The 20,740-nt window shown below is 39.9% G+C and overlaps 1 protein-coding gene across 1 annotated transcript; it reads right to left on the reverse strand.

Moving 5' to 3' along the window:
- Positions 1 to 4,873: 4,873 nt before the first annotated feature.
- LOC139817908 (uncharacterized) lies at positions 4,874 to 10,634 on the reverse strand. The gene is made up of 2 exons (XM_071786184.1): positions 10,003 to 10,634; positions 4,874 to 5,862 (listed from the first exon to the last, which is right to left on the reverse strand). Exons 1-2 carry the CDS (start codon positions 10,292 to 10,294, stop codon positions 5,717 to 5,719), a joined length of 438 nt encoding a protein of 145 aa, XP_071642285.1. The 5' UTR covers positions 10,295 to 10,634; the 3' UTR covers positions 4,874 to 5,716.
- Between the last annotated feature and the right edge of the window lie 10,106 nt (positions 10,635 to 20,740).

Here is a 20,740-nt window from a genome sequence, read left to right on the forward strand (position 1 = left end):
CGGAATATATATTTCAGGAAATGGGAAAACAGTCATAGATGACAGTATATTATGTACATTAATGTAAATACACATAAAAAAATCACAAATCCAACGAACAGCAAATATATATTTCATTGTGCTAAGAATAGGATAAAAAATATATAAAGATTGAAAGGGGAACGAAAGTTCGTCAAGTGAACGTAAAATTGGATATGGTCAATGATGGTTCAGGGACCTTGGTTGCGGCGGGGCAGATGGACAGTAATTCGCGTCGGCTCGCTTGCTGGAAAGAGTCTGGAAATAGCCTTGCCATCGTCTGTTCTGTTGTGATCCAGGAGAACAAGTCACGATTGTGATCAAATTCGCGACGATTCTCACAAGGATCCGTGAGAGGCAGGACGAAGGACGCTGCCTGGCTCGGTGATTCGTAACCCTGAGCGACTCGATACGGTTAGTTTTTGCGGTGTGTCTTGGTCCACCGGCCAAGAGAATCGGAGGAGAGGTCTCCTCCGTGAGACATCCCTGGGGGGAACCGCATGTCGCAAACGAACGCACTTACTTTGTGTAACCATAATCCATCGGCGATGGATCGATCGAACTTCGACGCGAGGGGAAAGTCATGCCGACTGAAATTTCATCGCCGGAGAAATGCACCGTACAGAGAATCGTTTTTTTTTATCTCTCTCTATCGTTTGCGTCATCGATTTAATTGCGTTTCGCTTTTATTAGTCCTTTTGTATTTATATATTATATTTGGATTGTTTTTTTATATTATATTTTTGTATCATAGTTTTGTATTATAGTCTGCAAAAAAGAGAATTTGAGAACAAGTTATAGAAATTCGGTATCTACGATGTACTTTTGCATTCGGTTTATGTACCATCGAGTAAGAATTTCAATAATGCGCGCAGTTTTAACCGAAGAAGTCTGCATGCAATCAGTATCCAAACATTTGCTTAATCAATCGTGATCGTAAATCGTTAGGTATAAATAAATCATGACTCATCGACGGTCATGGAATGCAAACGGTAAGAAAGAAACGGTTTCTTCTCCAAACAGTTGAGTGACTTACGCGATTATTTCATTGAGCTCGAACAGCGTGCAAGTACCATTGACAGATTTATAATATCTTCATTGTTTTTATAGTTGCCAATGGGATTATTGTCAGCTTAACGATGAAACGTAGCGGCAATCAAAGACGACGATTAAAATTGCAAGGACGTATCGCATGATTTGTCTTGGCGATGCACTCTTTGAATAGGTACGACGTATTTTCAGAATAATGACTATAATGAGCATATAATTAGGAATTCAATAATTGTTATATTTATGCAGGAATTTTCTATCAAGTGTTTATCTATTTTGTTGTAAATAAAGTTATTGATGTAAATTTCCTACTGAGAATCGCGGGAAACTGCGAAACAATTCTTTAAAGACTTTTATTTTTTGACATTTTAAGTTCTCTTTTCAATATGTAGCATTTTAATTAATAAAAGTTAATTAATTTTAGAGTGTTTATCTTTATGTCAAATCTTTCAAAATATGAGAAACTTTTTGTTACTAATTTTTATCTAAACGTATTTCACGTCCATATAGCTAATTGATTGCCGTGGTGCAAAGTCATAGCGAACTTCAAATGTGTTATTTCATACAAATGTTTCTTTATCCGTATATGAGATAAGTAAAAAAAGTATTAAAAATTATTAATCCTTTTTTCCTTTTTGTATTATAAAGTTCTTATTTTAAAATGTCAAAATGGACTGTTGGTAGACATAAATGCCAGGTACTAAGAATTCGAAAGTGTCAAATCATATGCAAAAAAAAAACCGGGCAAATGGTGCTCGCGTGGCGGGCCAGGCCAAACGGACACTCGAACCAGTTTTCGCGAAAGCCGAAAGTAAAGGGGTCTCGACGAAGCGGGTCTCTCGATATGAATGTCCTTTAATTAGAGCGGCCTGCTGGACCTTCTCTCGAGCGCGTGTTTACAGGGTATTAGTTAATATATGGTAGACACACGCGGGGGGAAGATACGTGGATGGACACGTGCTGCCGTTAGAAAGCGAAATGCTACTGGGCGAGTTCATTTTGGCCATTGTGGACATCGTTTGGTGATCCTCGATCGGACATTTACCCCTCTCATTTAGGACCGCCCCGACCCACCGTAAAGATCGCAATTTATCGCCGCTGCCGACACGCGTTTTCTTGCCAACCGTTTGTCTGGACGACAGTTCAAGTTTTTCACGGGAGTGTGAACGAACCGTTAAAGTTTGTGGCATTGATCTGCTGCTGTAGATACAGTTTGTAAAAGATCGGAAGCAATATACGAACGATTACTGGTAATTTATCATGATGTTCGTACACGATTATTGTAATACGTGACATTTTCAAGATGGATGAGACGATACAATCCTTTTTTTTCTAGCTGAGTCTTTTTATTCTAAATTGAAAGTATAATGTCAGAATATGTACCTACCAGAATATTTTATCGGTTTTCAAAACATTAAAAAAAAAGAAAAATATAGAAAAGAAAGTTTCCCTGTATCTCGGATTAAAATCTTTTACTTGCTTCATTAGTAATGAAATATTTGTTCCATTGTCAGACCAAGTAATGAAAGCATAAATCTAAAAAAATGATTGATAGCTTTGATACAGTAAAAAGAACTGTTTGATAGATCGTCCAGTGGAAATCGCAAGCGATTCGTCAAAATCGATCAGTCGGGACTTTGTTACGATCAGGTGCTGTCCCGATCTAAACTGGTTCTATAGCTAATTCAATCAATTAAACGTGCGGTGGGGCGCATTACACGTGTATAAGCGATAGGTACCCATTAAGTGTACATTCAACAGCACACCTGGACATGTCCTGTCTGATGGAACTAAGGGAAGTTTTGAATTTCAAAGTCACGAACGGCTTAAAATCTATTTTTAATCGATCTATCATTTAGTCCAAAATTCGAAGCAATATGTTATTTACAATTTTAAATTACATGGTAATATTAATGTCATCTTAATATTTTTATTCACTAATATAATATTACACAGATAATTGGAAATATGCGTAAATTAATAGATAAGAAAATTAGTACAAAATTTTCAGAACGCGTACATCGCTTATTTGCTACAACAATGACATAACTAAAAAATTGTCATTTTTTAACAGTTTGCAAAAGAAGGGTGAAAATTCAATACACTGAATGAAGAGCTAATATATAGCTAGATATTTTTGTTCTTGTACAATCCATTTTGCACCAAAATCGCATTTAAAAGTAATATTAACAAATTTTAATTATTTAAAACATTCGAACTTATTTTTTCAAAAATTTTGTTTTCTGAGTTATGTCATTGTTGTAGCAAATGAGCGATATGTATATATGTACAAAGCATAATTCACACGTTTCGGTGATTTGCCATCAATCACTCGGTAGATGCTACGTGTACTCATCCGTTGCAACGGTCTAACGGTCGAAAATCCATTTATGAAGCAACGTTTCGTCGATATTCGATTTAACGCAGGTATGGTTCCGTATTCGGGAGGCACCGTATTAGTTACCATTATCGAAATGACCAGCTAGGATGACAGCCATTAAAACTATGAACCAGCTGCCTTCCCTTCGCGGAGTTCCCCCATAGGTGGAAGACCCTGCGGTGCATCGTGCATTATAATTAACCATATAGCGACCATGCCGAGTCACCCCCATGCTCGTATCGACGTACAGATAAAGTAAACTACCCACCTACACAGGGTGTCGTTAAAAATATTGCTATGTGTTGTTGTTATTGTAAAATTATACCTACGTTTCACACAATCACGTTGTTTTGCTACATAAATGTATATATGAGCTAAAGAATAATATATTTGTATTAAAGATTACACGTAGCAATATATTTTATCTCGAAATTGACGCAAGATTATTTTCATAGATATTTAGATACCTTCGTTATTTAATTTATATGTTTACCATAATTGTGCTTTAAATGAATATTGTATAAAGTGGCACACAAAATTGCCTCAAAAACTATAAAAATTTACAAAAAAGATGTTAGGTTTATTATTTTAGAAATATACTTCTCATTTACATTATTTTGAAAATATACAAGTTATAAAACTTTATTTTAATATCTATTCTCTTCTTTTCCTTCTTGCTGTATTAAAAACTTTTATGAAATTTTAAAAATATTTTGTGAGTAATTGATTACCATATGTATTGCAACAGTTTTCGTGTCACCCTATAGTTTTACCCCCATGCGTTCATCGGGACCACCATGGCACGCGTCCAGGTGGATGTTACAAAATGTTCGTTACAAGCGCGATTCGTGTTGCTCAGCTGTCTAATTTTCGATGATTTCGACTCGGCCTCCACGTGTCGATTATCCTAAAACGTGTCGATGGAATATCAGATAATGTCGATTCGCCTGCCACGTTTTAACGTCTGTATAACGTATCATTAATTTAAAAGACTTGGGGTGATAACATGGAACAAATATTACAGCGGTAGTACTGTGCGAAATAACTAGTATCCCATAACGATATGACTTTAAATTTTTGCTTTATAGAATTAATGTTACATTAACCATACTAGTCCAAAGAAGATTTGTGCAAAATACATAAGAGATGATATGATAAGAGATTACAATATTCATATCCGCGTGCCGTTATAAAATGCGTGTAAATAGAAAAAATAAAATATGAAAGATTACGTATAAATCATCTTAATAAGTTAGATGAGATATATTATATATTTTATGTAACTTAAAAAAATTATCAGTTTTTTACTTTGTATAAAATTGTTATCTTATAGCATACATCTCACAATAATAACATGATTATGAAATATTTATAATATATGTACCTAATATAATGGCAAGGCTAAAGAAATAACAACACAATATGCAGGAATGAAAGCACAATAGTTTATTATTAGCTTATAATGACTAGATGACTAGAGAACTTTCTCTATTAATTCTAAGACGACATGTACATAGGACAGTCTCCTGTCTCTCATGCGACGAGAGTGCGGAGTTGCGAATTGACGTTTGAAATCAAATATATAGTCTTTGGAGGCGCTGCATCGTTGGTTTCGTCGTGGAACCAACCGTTTCAGGCTCTCGATGGATCGTCGCCGCCGTGAAAAGTCTTTTGTATAGTCGAGCTCGTTAAAAATCATGTCGCGCTTTAAATTGATACAACGGTTTGTCATTTGGACATTTTAATTAGCAAATGCGATTCTTACGGCGGTGAAGTCCATCCAAACCTCCATAAATCACTTGACGAATTATTTACAAATATTAATCAATACGTCCGTCGCGATTAATTCTAGAGAAGATTATTTCAATAATTGATCGATGATAATCTATGTATAATGCTCGAAAGACCAGGGAACAAATATACAAATTTTGGTAGCGCAGATGAAATTCATTTTACGCAAACGATCGTTAAAACCCCGCGCCTAAGATATGCTCACATTTCATTACTTTTTGTGCAGTACGTCTTTTATCATTTCAAAAATAGTATTTAAATAATATTTAAATAACATTTTAGTAATCCGCTAAATGCAAAATATATTAATTTTTTAAGTAATTTTAAACTAAACTGCTTTCGAGCGTTGGTCTTTTTGTCGCCCGGCATATTTAAGTTAACATGGCGGTTTTTTTCGCCACCGCAGCAAAACAAGAGAAAACCGCACGTATGCACAGGATCAGAGAATATGCGTTCACATCAGTTCAACGTCGTCTTCTACGTGGTCTTCGTTATCGTCGTTGTGGTTGTCATAGTGGTCGTCTTCGTTGTTTTCGACGATTCCACATTTTGCTTCGATACGTCCATCGTGGTCGTCAACGGTTTCTTGTTCACGTCGCACACTTTTCGAGCACGCCAGTAATCTGTAACAAAATCATTGAACGGTTATTATGAAGAATGTATTATTTAAGCGTCATAAAAGATTACGACATGATATCGATATTACGTTAAAACAAGTGAAATTAGTAAAGAAGCCATTTGATACGTTCCGCGCCGCGCAGTATGAATATATATATCTCTGTGCAGAAACACATGAAGCTGTTCGTAACAAGTATATTCTCAAGGTTCCGTAGCAATCTACGTTTCATGGATCGGCAGGGTCATCCACGTCATGGCGACATAGCGTAACCTGTATAGGAACACCGTGCAGGAGAGGTACGAAATTTCCACAACAAAGACTGCGTCTTAGGGAGCACCCTAGTTCGATCAGGTAGCCACCTGAGCGCCCTACCCTCGTTTCTTTCTGCTTTTCTCTCTTTTTCTGACTGACTACTTGACAGGTGCGACTTAATGTTAACAGCACCGGTTTGGAAATCTGCTCTTTTCTCCGACGCTCTGACAAAAATGTGAAGGACATAAAAATTGCGTTTGCACCTTTTGTTTTGTCATAAAAAGTCTATGAAACAGAAGTACATGAAACGAAGCAAGAGAACCGCTCGCATCTCGTGGCTTACAATTAGCATTAGTTTCGGTTAAGTTTTTATTTATGTTTCTGTTGCAGCTAAGATCATAATGTCATATTATCGCGACTGTGTTTTTATGATAGTTACTTTGGCCAAGTTCGAAAATCTTGATTGATTTTTTCTTAATGTTCCACACGGCGCGGAATACTAATTAGGCCCAGTTTCACCAATGTCGATTAACTGCAACCTTCGATTAAACTCACTCTTTGTCTCTTTCTAAAGGGGACAGTTAGAAAGAAACGAAGAGTGAGTTTAATCGAAGGTTACAGTTAATCGACGTTGGTGAAACTGGGCCTTAATCGGTTATTCGTATCCACGACATATTTAAAGTATTGAGGAGTATTAGCGTTCGCGAATCGACATTACAAACGGAACGCAGTTCGGACCGATAAATCGATGTGAAAAAGGTTAAAAAAATCCACACAACGGCCATATGTCGAGGACATGATCCTTTCTCCGCGCTTCTTTCTTTTTGGCAACGGTCCGCCATATGGCGCGCGAAACCGAGTTCTTCTTCGACCAACGTCCTTTCTTTCTCTCTCTTTCTCTCTTTTTCTCTCTTTCTACCTTTTCCTCCAGTCGCGATCAACAATTTCGCTTGTCAACAGCTGTTTCCACGCCTCAACGTACCACGAAATATAGATCCTAGATGCGCCGAAGAAAGCTCGACGCTTACCTGTCCATATGTCTCGTACGTGATTCCGTCCTGAAAATTTTCTTTTGTTCGCGGATCCGAACGCGATCTTCCTGGCGCGTTCTTCACCCGAGCGAAGGATTTCGTTTGAATCCTACTCCCTATAAGGCGTCTTCGATTTTACAGCGAAACCACACAAACGGATCACGAAGTCTGCTTTAAGTTGCGATCGAAAGAGCTCTTTGTCGATATTTTAGGATTGTGATCGAGAGTTTTCTATTCCACGACATGGAAAGAATAATATTGCGATTATCCTTCATTTTTGCTGTACAATCCGTGCTTTCTTTTCCTCCAGTTAATCGTAGATGATCGAAATAGAGCGTCTTTTAGCATTCTCAATGTAATTCTCGTGTAATTTGGGCCAGAGAGGTATAAAATATAATTCTGTACTTGAAAAATTTGTTTATTAAATGTAGATCTTGATAACTTTGTTTAAACCTCAGGATAAATACAAGGATAAAATGCAAATACGTGACGACTAAAGTTGTTAGGACAATAAGTAAATTATTAGGAGAAATTAAATACATGTGTATGTGTGTGTGTATATATTCTGTATTTTACATCGTCAAATTAATAAATCCTGTCAGTTTCTTGAAGATGTTGGATACGCGAAAGAGAAGAGTGCGAATTAGTGTATTTAGTCCTTGTATTTGCATGTGCAACTTGTCCCAGCAGGTGGTGCGCGACCTTCGTAAGGTCCCGCGCGGCATGGTATCGCGTGTTCGCGGGTCTGATTTAATCGTGGGAAAAGACGTTCCAGTCGTCATGGGCCCTTAGCAAGGGCTAACAGGTGTCGGTGGAAAAAGAGCTGGTTGCGCCGTGCCGCTCTGTTGAATTTTCGAGAGGGTCTCGGTGTGTTCCAGCCCAAGAAGTCACCGTGTGGGGGATTATCAGTGCAAATAGGTAGAGGATCTCGGTTCGAGGTTGTGAAACCATAGGTTTCCCGCCCACGGTAAGATTATCGCGTACGCGTGTTTCAACGTACGGATAATTTCTTTAACTTGCGAACCACTATGAATTCCTATATATACATAATTTCAAAAAGAATATTAGAGCCGATCTACCCGCTCATCGGGAAATAATTTTTTTTTTTAAGCTTGTCTCCCGGAAAACAAGTTACATTCGATCCGGAGACATGCGATTTGCCCAATATTAACGATCTCGCGTATAAAGGCATGCAACATTTTGCACTTGGTCGAGTAAATAAAATATCCATTGTGCACAAGAATTCATGCGATAAGGTGAAGAAAGGCGGGCGTGATTGCGTCATGCCTGAGGAATCCAAGGAATGCAATCGCGAGTCTTTTTTACTCCTTGGAAATTGGGGCCCTTCGATGACTCACGGTGTCCTACAGGTACGTCGTGTCGCCCACCTTAGACGCATGACTCATAGGCGTGATCTCATTTCCGATCGCGACGTTCCTTCCCTAACTGCACCCTGCAGTTGAACCGGCGACTGATCGCTTCTCACGATCGTGCACCACACGTGTTCACTTATCTTTTCGTGATAACGCCAGTATTTTTTTTTCCAGATATATTTGGTTGCTGCGTAGAAGTCTATGAACGCTTTCCCAAATAAATGATGAAATTGAGTTAAAAAAGAAGTAGAAAACTTCATGACTAATTAATTTTTTTAAACGGAGTTATAATTGTTACTTACTTCCCAACTTATTGAATATTCTAACATTTTAAAATATTCTATATTTCGATAAAACTTTTTTTCAAACCGTATAAATTACATAATTCTATAATTTAAACAACCATCGACGAAGATTGCAAAAGTTATCCATTTACATTTCGTAAATAAGTAAAAAGAACAGCGAAATTTATTTTAAATCCAACCTTGCTTACATATATATATTGGATTTTATTTATAACAAAATTCCCGAACTGATTATAAAATTCGTAAATAAAATTTGTGGAAATTCGTTAAGTATGTTTTGTAAATTGTTTTTAGAAAAAAAAAAAAGACAAATCTTTAGTTCGAGATTTCGACCACTTGATGGAATATCGCGGCAACGGGTCTGCGACCCGTTTACGACGCATGCTTCTGGCGTAAGAAACGACAGCCCGACGGGGTAAAAGAGAATCGGTCAAAGAGAGCGTAAGACGGGTAGCCGGGAGTATTCTGGCGAGGGATGGCTATAGAGGAGAGAGGAGGAGAAAAGGCGGAAGATGCGGCGGGCTTAGAATAAGAAAACAGGTCGGAGCCACGCGACCAGGTCTGCGCGTCTGCGCGCTCGGCTTCCCTTTCTTCGTCACGTCTTTCCCGCCAAAAAGCCGCGGCTCCGTCTCTACGACGCCACGAACGATAGATTCGCAATCCCATTATTCCAGCGTCATCCAGTAGGCTAATTGTAAATAGCAGTCTATTGGTTAAAGAAGGCTGATTTGAAAGTCCGAGTTAGCTTTTTTAACGACGCGTTAGTTACAAGTTGCAAGTATCCGAATATCCATTACCATACTGCGCTAGTATCGTTACATAATTCTGTTCCCACCTCAATAAACTTTACAGCGGCATGCCATATTGAATTATGTGTAAGAGATATTTTTAGACTCTTATGTCCGCGCCCATTAAACTGAAGAAGACGATATTAGCCGACCTACTTTCTCGGCGTAATATACATGCATTCCGCGGAATTTTCGCGCGCTGTCCGTCCAGGGGAAACTTGTCGAACGTGTCGTGTGAGTCATGCGTCATGCTCCCTCATGCATATTCCGCGAGCGTAAATGCATGCGGCGCGGCGCGGCGCAACGCGGCGCGTTCGCGCGTTCAAATTGCCGCTAAGCGATCGTCGATATAAAGTCCGCGCGTTGATATTTCGCGAGAGAGAAATGTTGCTCACCGTGAATGCTGGTCTGCCTTGAATACGGATTACTTCGCTTTTTGCCGGGCGACCGGTCGCTCCTCTCGTTGTTCCGCCTCTGGTAATTATTCTCCTTGTTTTCTTCGGAGCAGGGATCCACTCCCCATCTCCTGGCGAACTTGCTCCTCTCCGCGTCTAGGGCCTCCTGGAGCATCTCGATGGTCTCCCGCGAGTTCGGCCGGCCGAAGAGGCAGCGTGGTACTCGCGAGGTCATGGTCGTACTGGGCAACACCGTGTAGTAGATTTCGTGACAGATCGAGGCTACCAGCATTTCGGGAACTTCTTGGTGCTTCCACCGTGCGCGTAGTCGAGCGAGCGGATCCCCGGGAAACGTTCCGTTTCACGGTTCAAAGTACGTACTCACGCACCTCTACGTTTTCCAGCGAATACGACACCACGGGCGTCGAGCCTCTTCCGGTTCTTCGGTTCGGCGTATTCCGGAAGAGCGGGCGAATCCTCGGCCGCGTAAATTCCGCCGATCCGCTCGACTTTTCTGTGAAGTTTTCTTCTCGATTCTCGAACGGGCTCGCGCGATGTTGAGCGGCTCCGTCCAAGACCAATCGATCCTCAATCCTCACCGTACCACGGCCAGACTGGTTCTGCTGGGATCGTTCTGAGCCGGTGGGAGCCAGCCAGCTCGTATCCGTTTGAGCGAAGCCACGAGGTCCGGTGCTCCCTTCCACCAGACGTTTGAATTCAAATCTGATTGGCGCGCCGTACGGGCTGCGCACGAAAAATGGCGCGATTTTTGCGTAGCGACGTCCTCGTCGCGCGCACGGCATCGGCTCGCGCGTTCCTCTTCTAATGCCCGCGTTTTCCACGTGTATACCCTCGCCACCGCGTCCTTCGTTCAAAATCGTCCAACGGATTATGCTAAGCGATCTCTCGTGGTGGGGAAGAGCGCGCGCGCGCGCACCATGAAGCTTTTTTTGCCCTTTTTCTAAGTAGCACGACGTATAGAATGATCACGATCGTGATTCGAGCGTGTCGCGATGGGATTCAAAATGATCTTTCCTCCGTCGAGCTTTTTTCCGCATTTGCGTCGGTGCCCTTATCGATCGCGGGAGCGCACGGAACAAGTTTCTTTGACATTGCTCCCGCAGCTTACTCTCTATCTTCATTTTTATTCAAATCAGTATATATTTAAAATCGATTTCTTAAATTGATATATTATTTCTGAAAATTAATTTCTTAAACTCTATCCGCTTTTTAAGTAGATTTTTTAGAAAGGATACTTTTAAAAAATCCATTAAAAAAATAGATTTTAAATAAAAGCCTCATGTAATAAGTACAAAATAATTTATATTTCTATATAAGTATAATATGTATATTAGATTTTGTTTATAAATGAATTATTTTACTTATTTCTTTTGTAAACATTATTTCGATAAAATATTGGACCAAACTTGACGCTATATATTAGAAATTAGATCGATATTATACAAAAAGTTGGTTTTTTTATTCAGATCCAGTTTGAGGCGAGATTTAGAAATTGAATAATATTTCTCCAGAAAAGTTTATGGAAGAAGAGGTGGTTTTGATGCTGTAAAAGCGAGCGCACCAATGAAACTGCAGGACAGAGTTCGTCCAATTGTCGTGGGCACGATTGCCCTGAGCATTTTTGCGGGAAGTCGGGCGTTCTGCAGCAAGAAGAAAAAACGGTCGTCCGAGCAGGTGAAGCAGCCGGAGCACGAGAGGGAGAGACCAAGTGGAAGCAAGTCCCAGGCAGAGAATCGCCCTTCGAGTTCGTCGCAATCGTCGTTTTCTCGAGCGCGCATAAAAGTTTCGGTGGACATGACTTATGAACGAGCAGTAATCGTGCAGTTTTTTGTATGATTAGACCTATATGACGTAAAGTGTAGATCATATTATATGCCTATTTAGTATCTTTTCGTGTGAGATCGATATCTTGCCGCTTTCCATTGCTAGGTCTCCTCGTTACCTCGCCTTTGAATTGCAGGCTGCGTTAACGCCACTCATTACATATTATCTTTTTGCGTATTCTCTATACATTTTTCATGAATACCGGGCATTGTATGGCAAGTCAACACGACTCGATACGATAGGGCGCTTGCTATATGGGATATTCAAGATGTAAAGAATAAGCCAAGGTCTCACCTCTGACCCTCTAGCGTCACAGTTTCTTTGAAATCTTTCTCCGACAAAAATCGATTTGATTGTGATTTAGCTCGTTCATGGAAAACCGTGACCAGTACCGTGAACCGTAGATTGTGACGCATTCATATTTTTTATCGCGATAAGATCTATTTTTCTTACCGTGCTTTCTTTAATTTTCGAGGATGCTGAGAAGGAAGATGATTTATCATATAAAATCATATAAAATTATTTTCACTCAAGATATCTTTTATTCTGAAGATTATTTAGTCATTGGATGTTTTTAGATGTATAAATATATTGATCTAGATGTACAAATATTAAATAAGTATGCGCTGTGTGCACGTTGCCGCCGCCATGAGATTCGAACCGCGCAATTATAAGCATCTCGCGCGATATACGCAGCTCGGTTTAGTCACGGCTCGCTATATCACGACCAGTCGAATGACGGGTAAATTCGACCGTTACAGAAAAGTATAGGGCACATTGCAGCGTAACGCGCGTCAATCGTGGTGCGTATGCGTGCACACGTGCGGGCATCGCGCACTCCTTTCGTGCTCCATCATGGACAGGTGAACACCGTGACCACCATGGCCCAGCGCCCGTAACGATCATTACGGTTTGTGATTGCTTCTTGAGATTTTTCTTATAATATCCACGGGAGGCAGTAGTTTGGCTATTATTGCCGATTATTACGTGTTTTGCTGCCTGATTACTTCCCAACGTGATATTATAGCGAATGCGAGATTGTTGACGTATTATCCATCGATATAAGGAATGTTTCTTACAACAAGGAATGCGCACGATAAAGATTTGAGGATTCGAGTAAGTGTCTTGCCGCGCAATCTGCCCTTCAAATCTCTTTACAGCGCGCAGATATTAACGCGTAAACCTCGATGTTATCCTCCGGAGCGTAAATCGTTTCTCCTGCTCTCGTTTCGGCACAGCCGTTGGATCTCTGAGGAAATGCCGACTTCCTCCTCGTTCAAACGCGGGAACGTCAATATCCATGGGGGATTTCGAGTTTCGAGTTCCCCGCGCTCCCCATCGGGCTCCCGCTTCCGGTCCTGGTCAAGCAGACCGGAACACGCGGGGTCCCCGCGTGCACCGTGACTCGGACCATCGTCAAAAATTAGGGAGAAACCGATCTGCAGGGGTTCCACGCCAGGATGTAGCTAATGCCACGACTTTAACTCGTACCGAAGACAATTACCAGCTCGATCATTTTTCACGGTTTTATGATCGATCTAATGGACGGCGTGTTCACGATTTTTGAAAATTAATTCCAGATGGTTATATATTACCGTTGTGTTGTTGGCTTCTTATTTTAGTTCTTTTTCATATTCTCATGCAAGAAATTGATGAAAGTATTAAAAGAAGAAAGGAAACTTATATATATTATATTACTTAACCAATATTAATTCTATTAATAGCGTTCACAAGATTGGTAGCGTTTAACAAGATAGAAATCTAAGTTTTATTTTTAGAATATGTACAGCAGTCTTAAAACATACTAACAGCAGCTTCTTTACGCGTTCTCAAAGTTACATTCTTGTCATGATACCATACATGCTATTATCATTTGCAGGCACGATGTTACTTCGCAACGGAGGAAAGTGTCGGATGAAAAGATGATCGACAGCTGACGTTGTCATGGAGGAGAAAAAAGAGTGAGGAAGTTCGAACGAAATGAGTGAAGAAGCCGCGAGGAATAAGGTAAGAAAACTCGAAACTCTACCCTTTGGCCATCGGCGTGAGCACCTGGCAGCATATGTGCCAAATATAAAAGGACGAACGTCTCCGCAGGTCGGTCTCTATCTCCCTTTCTCTCTTTGCAAATTCTGTCTGTGCCCCCGCTTGGAAGGCCCCGAAAATTCTGCGGGATCACCGATGCGTCTCGCGCGGTTTTCGTTCAGCATCGAAATTAACGAGAGCGCACCGCGTGTCGACCGATGGTCGGTCAGCTGTTGGCCGTGATTGTTGCCAGCCGCGTATTAACTCTCTGTACGTCAGATAACGTACGTAAACGCGAAACTTCATTGTAAATTTTACATTAGAATTCTCGTTAATATTAACCCTAGCTAGCTACACTTATTTTCGAATCTTTAATTCGCCACACTCCGGTCCGTGAGACCGCTCGAATTTATCGCATTGTCATTTTTATTCTAATTAATATTTTTAAGCTTGTAGTGTACTGTAGAAATGGGAAATACAGACTTTGAATAAGATTTTTATGATAATATCAGGTCAAGAAAATAATTTGAATTTAAACTAAACTTATTATAAGGAAACTAGAAAATTATGTTATTATGTAAAAACTAGAAAACCGAAAAATTGAACCGGAGTGTGGCGAGCTAGGGTGGTCAGGCACGGTAATGTACCAAGATGACCCATAACTTAACATCTTTAGGTTTAACAATAGATCTTCCAACAAGGTAGAACTTTCTTAAGAGAACAAGAGTTAATAAAGAAAAAGGTTTCCTTTAATAGAAATTAAGCTCACAATCAGTCGGCAAATCAGTATTGAAAGATTTATGTTACTCTTCCATTTTTTTAATAAGACACCAATCGTTACGATGAAATTTTACCATGCTGCATAATAGATGATCGTTTAAGAAGGAAAGTCGTGTAGAAAGCGACAAAAGATAAAGGACAGAAGCTGGACAATAGAGCTCACGTTGAGTAGCCACCTGTATTTGCAGGTATCCGAAAGCCTCTGCGAAGAAACAATACTGCCTTTTCCACGCGCCGCGTGCGTCCGTATCAGGCGGCGAAGACAAACGGAAGCAGTCGCGTGACTGCTCCTTGCGCCGGATATTTGATACATTCGGTCAGCAGCATTTCGTCATCTGCTCGCTACAAGATGCCCAGTCGTCGGAGTCAGTTACCTCTCGATCGTCCTATATAGAGACGTGTTTCTCGATGAAAACAGAATTATATCATTTTGAATTCTTTTTTTAAATCTCGTTATCCGAGAAGATGCGTTAACGGAGCAACGCATTGACGTTCTTGGCGGAAATGAGATGACGTCTGTACATCGTCGTGTTTGTCGCACTGTATCGGGAACAAGTGGCGAATAGGATATGCGCAAACAGCTGCCGTTGGGTTGCAGATGCTCTGAAAATTTTGAAATTCCAGCCACGCGTCGTAAATGGTGGAGTGCCGCGACTGGATGCATCTTTGATGCGCGCAAAGGATCGCAGTTTTCGAATCTTTCGAAATCCGATTAAAGCCTTGATAAAAGCAACTTTTATAATTGAATACATTTATAACACTCTAAGCTAGACAGCGAAGAATTAAATTAGCAGTCGCGGATGATTGATGCTCTTCTTCAAGATGATTTGGCTCATAAAATTTAGCCCCGGTTTGTTTAACTCTCAATTACTATCAATTTTATTCAGATCACGTAACATTTGATAAATGACCTATAAAAGCTAACGTGACGTTTAGTCCTGCGCGAAGAAATGAAGCTAGTGTAAGTCTCGCTTTATCTCGTGTCTTTACAAGTCCAATTAACTCGCCATTTAGCGTTTAGATTTACATCTTATAAAAACGCATTTTTTTTTATCCTGCGTTGCATCTAACCGACGCACCGACCGACCTCTCCGTATATATGAGGCTAAAACGACCACAAGTAATTGAGCCAGTTTACCCACGCGTCGCAAAAACCGAGGCGGAGGAAACATTTAACGCAGGATGTTGCTGTGCATTTTGTGCGTGCAGCTCGCACTCGTTTATTTCTCTCTTCGAGCCGCGTATATAGCGTCGAACGCTTTGCACGATGTAGAAAAAGGACGAGGAAAAATTGCCGGTTGGGAGTTAGCTCTGCTTTCCAGAGAGCGAGCGAGAATACAGTGACACCGTTCTTCGAGAGAACGACGATGCTCAAGGTCGGCACCGCAATTTCAGTCAATTTAGGTCTTCAACGCGCTACGAACTGTAATTCGCAGGATTTTTATGGACGTCGGATTGATAATAATTGATGCTTTCCTTTCACGAGTGATGCAAACATTCTTCCGTTTTTTTGCACGCGATAAAAGTGGCTGAAGTTAACGTTTAAGTTTCTTAATTATATAGAATATCATATCAGAATTTTAATCGATTGTCCTATAAATTATATAACTGGAAGTGATTAGAGGACCAATTCCTAAAATTCGTACATCACTCAATGACACGAGAAAGTAGAACTTTTATTATTATTAAACAATTTTATTATATTATTGTCCAGTTAAATGATATAATAGCATGCTCTCATCCTCTCGAAGGATACTGACGATAAAATGTGAGGCTCCGATGCGAGTGTTTTTCATCATATCTCGTTTCTTAATGGACCTGTATGATAATTGCGCGGTTTTTACGAGTCTTATTTAATTTGTAAAGATATCGTGGGGAGCTTCGGGAAGTTAGATCTATTTGTGGTAGAGCGTATAGAGAGAAAGCAAAAACGTACAGCCGAGATTCTGAACAATGCGGGAGGAAGGCGTGACGGTGAGCTTTACGAATCTCCGTCGATCCAGCTGCTCGTACCTACGTATTGTACATTTACCGTCGACCTTTCGAAGCCTCCCACCTCCACGCGATAGTTCGTTCAGATAGCCTGAATGCCGGTAAAAGACGGCCGACGAGTTGCCCCTGTTGGTGGGGGTGGAACAGCTGTTTCGTTCAGTGAGAGGAGAGCCTGAATCGTGAATATTTAAAGATCCCAATGTCCTATGTTGATTCTGCGCGCTTTCGATATGTTTCTTAACGATAATTTCCGATGACAATGAAATACGATTACATTTTCTCACGAATACATAGTCAAATCAAATTTCACGAAAAGGAGAAAAACCTATCATTTTATTGCTGCTTTAATTTAACAGTACGATATTTTTTAGTCGATTTCCCATTTGCTTTACAAAAAAAACATAACGTTGTCATTCATTTTTGTGAAATTTTGACTAGTCAGTCTGAAAGACAGATTGATGACGAGTTGAAGCTCGTAGATGAAAAAAGGAAATCCTGTCAGGAAGCGCAGGCAGGATAGCCAGATGTTGAAGGTAATTAAATCGCAAATAGAAGCAAGACGCGTTTCTCACGCGTGGCTCGACGGTGGCGGATTGTAAACCTTGTGGAACGTTGTTATCCTTAAAAATTAGACTTTTGAGTCACAAAACGGACAGAGAAAAATTCAAACAGGGCCTTTGTTGTTTGTCAACGAAATAAGTAACACTGAGAGAAATTTTTTGCTGTATTAGCAAATCATTTGTCACTATAGTGACAACAAACACTTGGTTTGCTGCGAGAGCTAATTAATTTAACAATAGTATAGCAAACCTTTTGTTGCAATAGCAAAAAGTTTGCTCTCGCAGCAAATCAAATTTTGTAGTCGTTGCAAATCACTTAAATTTCTCTCAGTGAACTTAATAGCAGAATAGTAAATTGCAATATATTATTGTATTTTTGCTATTTTTATTATTAATTAAAAAAAAAGATAATGAGAAAAGCCGAATTTGAAAAGCTGAAAAATTCTTTTCATGACTTAACGTTTTAATATGTACCAGATGTCGGGGAATAATTAAATCGTTGTCACGAAAGATCCCTGTTCTTCCCATCATTTTGACGTAACTAAGCTCTCGTATTTCTATGGTCGAAGCAGGAACAGGAAGGACATGTCCCCTCGAGGGAGAGAAAAAACTGTGGGTTAATCCAACGAGGAACCGTCTTGTCGTGTGGGCACAAAGTAATTTAATCTAGGCAGTTTTACAGCTTCTATCGATATTAATTATAAAGCTGTTTTGACGTAGGTTTTGACATATATTCGAAAGATATATAATCAGAAACAAACTCGAGTGGAGGGAGAAACAGAATTTTATTTATTAACAATGTGTTTAACAAATATTTATTATTATATAATTATATAATCGTACACACACATATGGAAATGAGCAAAATTAAATGAACATTAATACGCTGTTAGATTTCGAAGAAGATCAATAACTTTCTAAAAAATTATCAGAGTTCTTTACACTTGTTATGAAACGTAGCCTGTAATATCGTTTGACCTCATAAAGTTTCTTGGCTGTGAAATTGAGAAAGCCGTGGTAATGTCGTTACCACGTGTGAATCTTTCTGCTGCATCCGATTGCAGCGGCGTGCAATTGCAACGCGTACACTTTAACGATAGGCCTCAAACGGAAAAAAGGGAAACTTGAAATAGCCGTTGTCAGAGATAGGAGTCTCTCAGACTCCTGGGAACGCGGTTCCCGCCAATTTCTTGACGGGTGCTCGAGGCGGTGTAACGGCCGTTGGTCCGAGATGCTTCGAAAGTGGCAGGTGCAACTCGGGCCAAACTTCATTAAACACAATCCCATCTGCGCCCTCATACTTCCAAGACGTCTCGTGGCCTCCGTAACTTTTTGAAGACGAGAGAGAGAGAGAGAGAGAGAGAGAGAGAGAGAGAGAGAGTGAGAGAAGAAAGGAGCCTTAGCAACTCCGGAACCTCCGGTTGGCGTATCTGTTCTTCGTTTCTTTTTCTTCTTCTTTTATCTTTGCTCGCGAGACGAGCAGATTGACTTGTCCGACGCAATTGCTCGAAACTACACGCTCTGCGTGACAACAACTGAACCGTGACAGGTGTCTGTTCTCGCGCAACGGAAAAAGTATGTAAAAGAAAAGGAAATATACGTTTGTGAAAACACTATGTTTAAATAATTTATATGTGTAGCGTAAAAGTTCTCAGTGCCTTTATGCGTTTGTAAAAAAAAAAAGATTTTTAACACTATCGAGAAGGGCAGAGATAGCTGAAAATTTCAGTAATTGCGATGCAAAATTGTTTAAACACGCTTCCTTCTTCCTTACTTAATGTACATTAAGATAAAGAGGAAAGATTACAGGTGCGTAATTTCGCACAGGTAATTTTGCAAACAGCTATTTTGAGATTTTTCTCACCTTGGGCCAATTTTGAAGGTGACGAGTGTGCGCGCTTTCTGTATTAATAAAAATTATTGGGATTTCAGAAGACTGCGAAGCGAGTCAAGTCGGTTGAACACAAATTATTTCTCGGAAAGAAGAAGAGGCCACGAGCGCGTGGCTGGACCTTCTGGCACGCGTGCCTGGTCCTTTAGACCCTTGAGATTTATTGATTTTAGAATGTCTAGTTAGTGTGAGAAGGAAAAAGATTGACCTGAGATCTGACGCAAATAACGTTTATCATGTACCCGCATTGTTCTCACATCGATTGAGGGTCGAATGGCACGTGTAATAATCGTTAATTCATCAATTACGCGAGTACGTCGAAAACACACTGCGACAAAGTAAAAACTTGAATACCCTATAATTTATTATTTAATAATTAAACTGGTAATTCTGTAAACATACGTTCGTCATAATTCAGAATTGCCCTTATATGAAAAATTGTTACCACAAATTTTCTTCAGATTGCATCAATATTGTTTTATTTATTTAAACGCAATATTTGTATACGATATATGATCTACTTACCGATAACAGGATGTCTTACGTAGTGCGCTATCGGTGTAATAAAGAGGCAACACTTGTTATTCCATTAAAAAGTCTTCAAAGGTTTATACATTTTCCAATAAATTTCTGCAAAATGAACGACACCAAAAGACACTTTTCACAGCTTACCCTTCGCGCGATGTCGTCAAAGAAGTTCAGTTCAAACGAGGAGCGAGGAATAATAGGCTTTACAGGATCTTTAAATTTTAAAGGGACGGTGCCCGAACAGCTGATGCTTTCTAAGATACCCAGGTATCCTTCCCAACAAATTCGAGAACATTTTGAAAGGAGCAAGTCAATCGATGTCAGAAAATATCAGCTGCAAGAATATACAAATTTGATAATATTCTTTATTTTGTAATATAAATAATACTTTCGTTCTCTCTTTTTCTCTTTCTGTAACTTTATTACTTTTATAATAATATAAATACTCTGTTAGTAGTTAAAATACTATATTATCGGGCCGATTCGGAATGGTTTGCTTCTAATATTTTCCTATAGTTCTCACGGTGATAGAAATAATGTCTCCCGTATGTTTCACATGATACTGGACATTCCCACTGACCAATTAATGCGGATAATCGTAAATTTTGCTGTGGCATCTGCCGCGAGTGATATGATATCCAGGTGTTAAACGAAGGGTGTGTCTGTAACGTTTGATATTTTTTTTCTGCCGGAATCGGTATGAAATACGATCTTTTTCCGGTACGCGTCGCCGAGCGAGTGCATCGTAGGTGACATTCTCGTCGTTACGTGGATACGTCGGCGGCTGGTAGTGGTAAACTCGTAAAATGTTGAGTATAATGCAACGTTTTATAAATAATTGTATTATAGATGACATCGTATCGACATTGCTTCGAGACTTGAATCGAAATCAATATATGTAAATGAAGGATGTGTGCCTCACAGAATGCACCCCGGCTGATCAACGTTCACACGATTGCGCAGATGGCGTCGTAAATGTTACAGTTTATCAAGTAACAAGGTAATTGGGGTGGGCGTAACCGTGACGGATACAGGGGCGATCGAAACCCCAAACTATTTGTTAAGTCTAGCTAATTAAAGAACGCTGGGTTTCCCAGCGTCATACACAATCTTTATT

This window comes from Temnothorax longispinosus, chromosome 8 (assembly GCF_030848805.1).
Source record: "Temnothorax longispinosus isolate EJ_2023e chromosome 8, Tlon_JGU_v1, whole genome shotgun sequence".
Taxonomy (NCBI): Eukaryota; Metazoa; Arthropoda; class Insecta; order Hymenoptera; family Formicidae; genus Temnothorax; species Temnothorax longispinosus.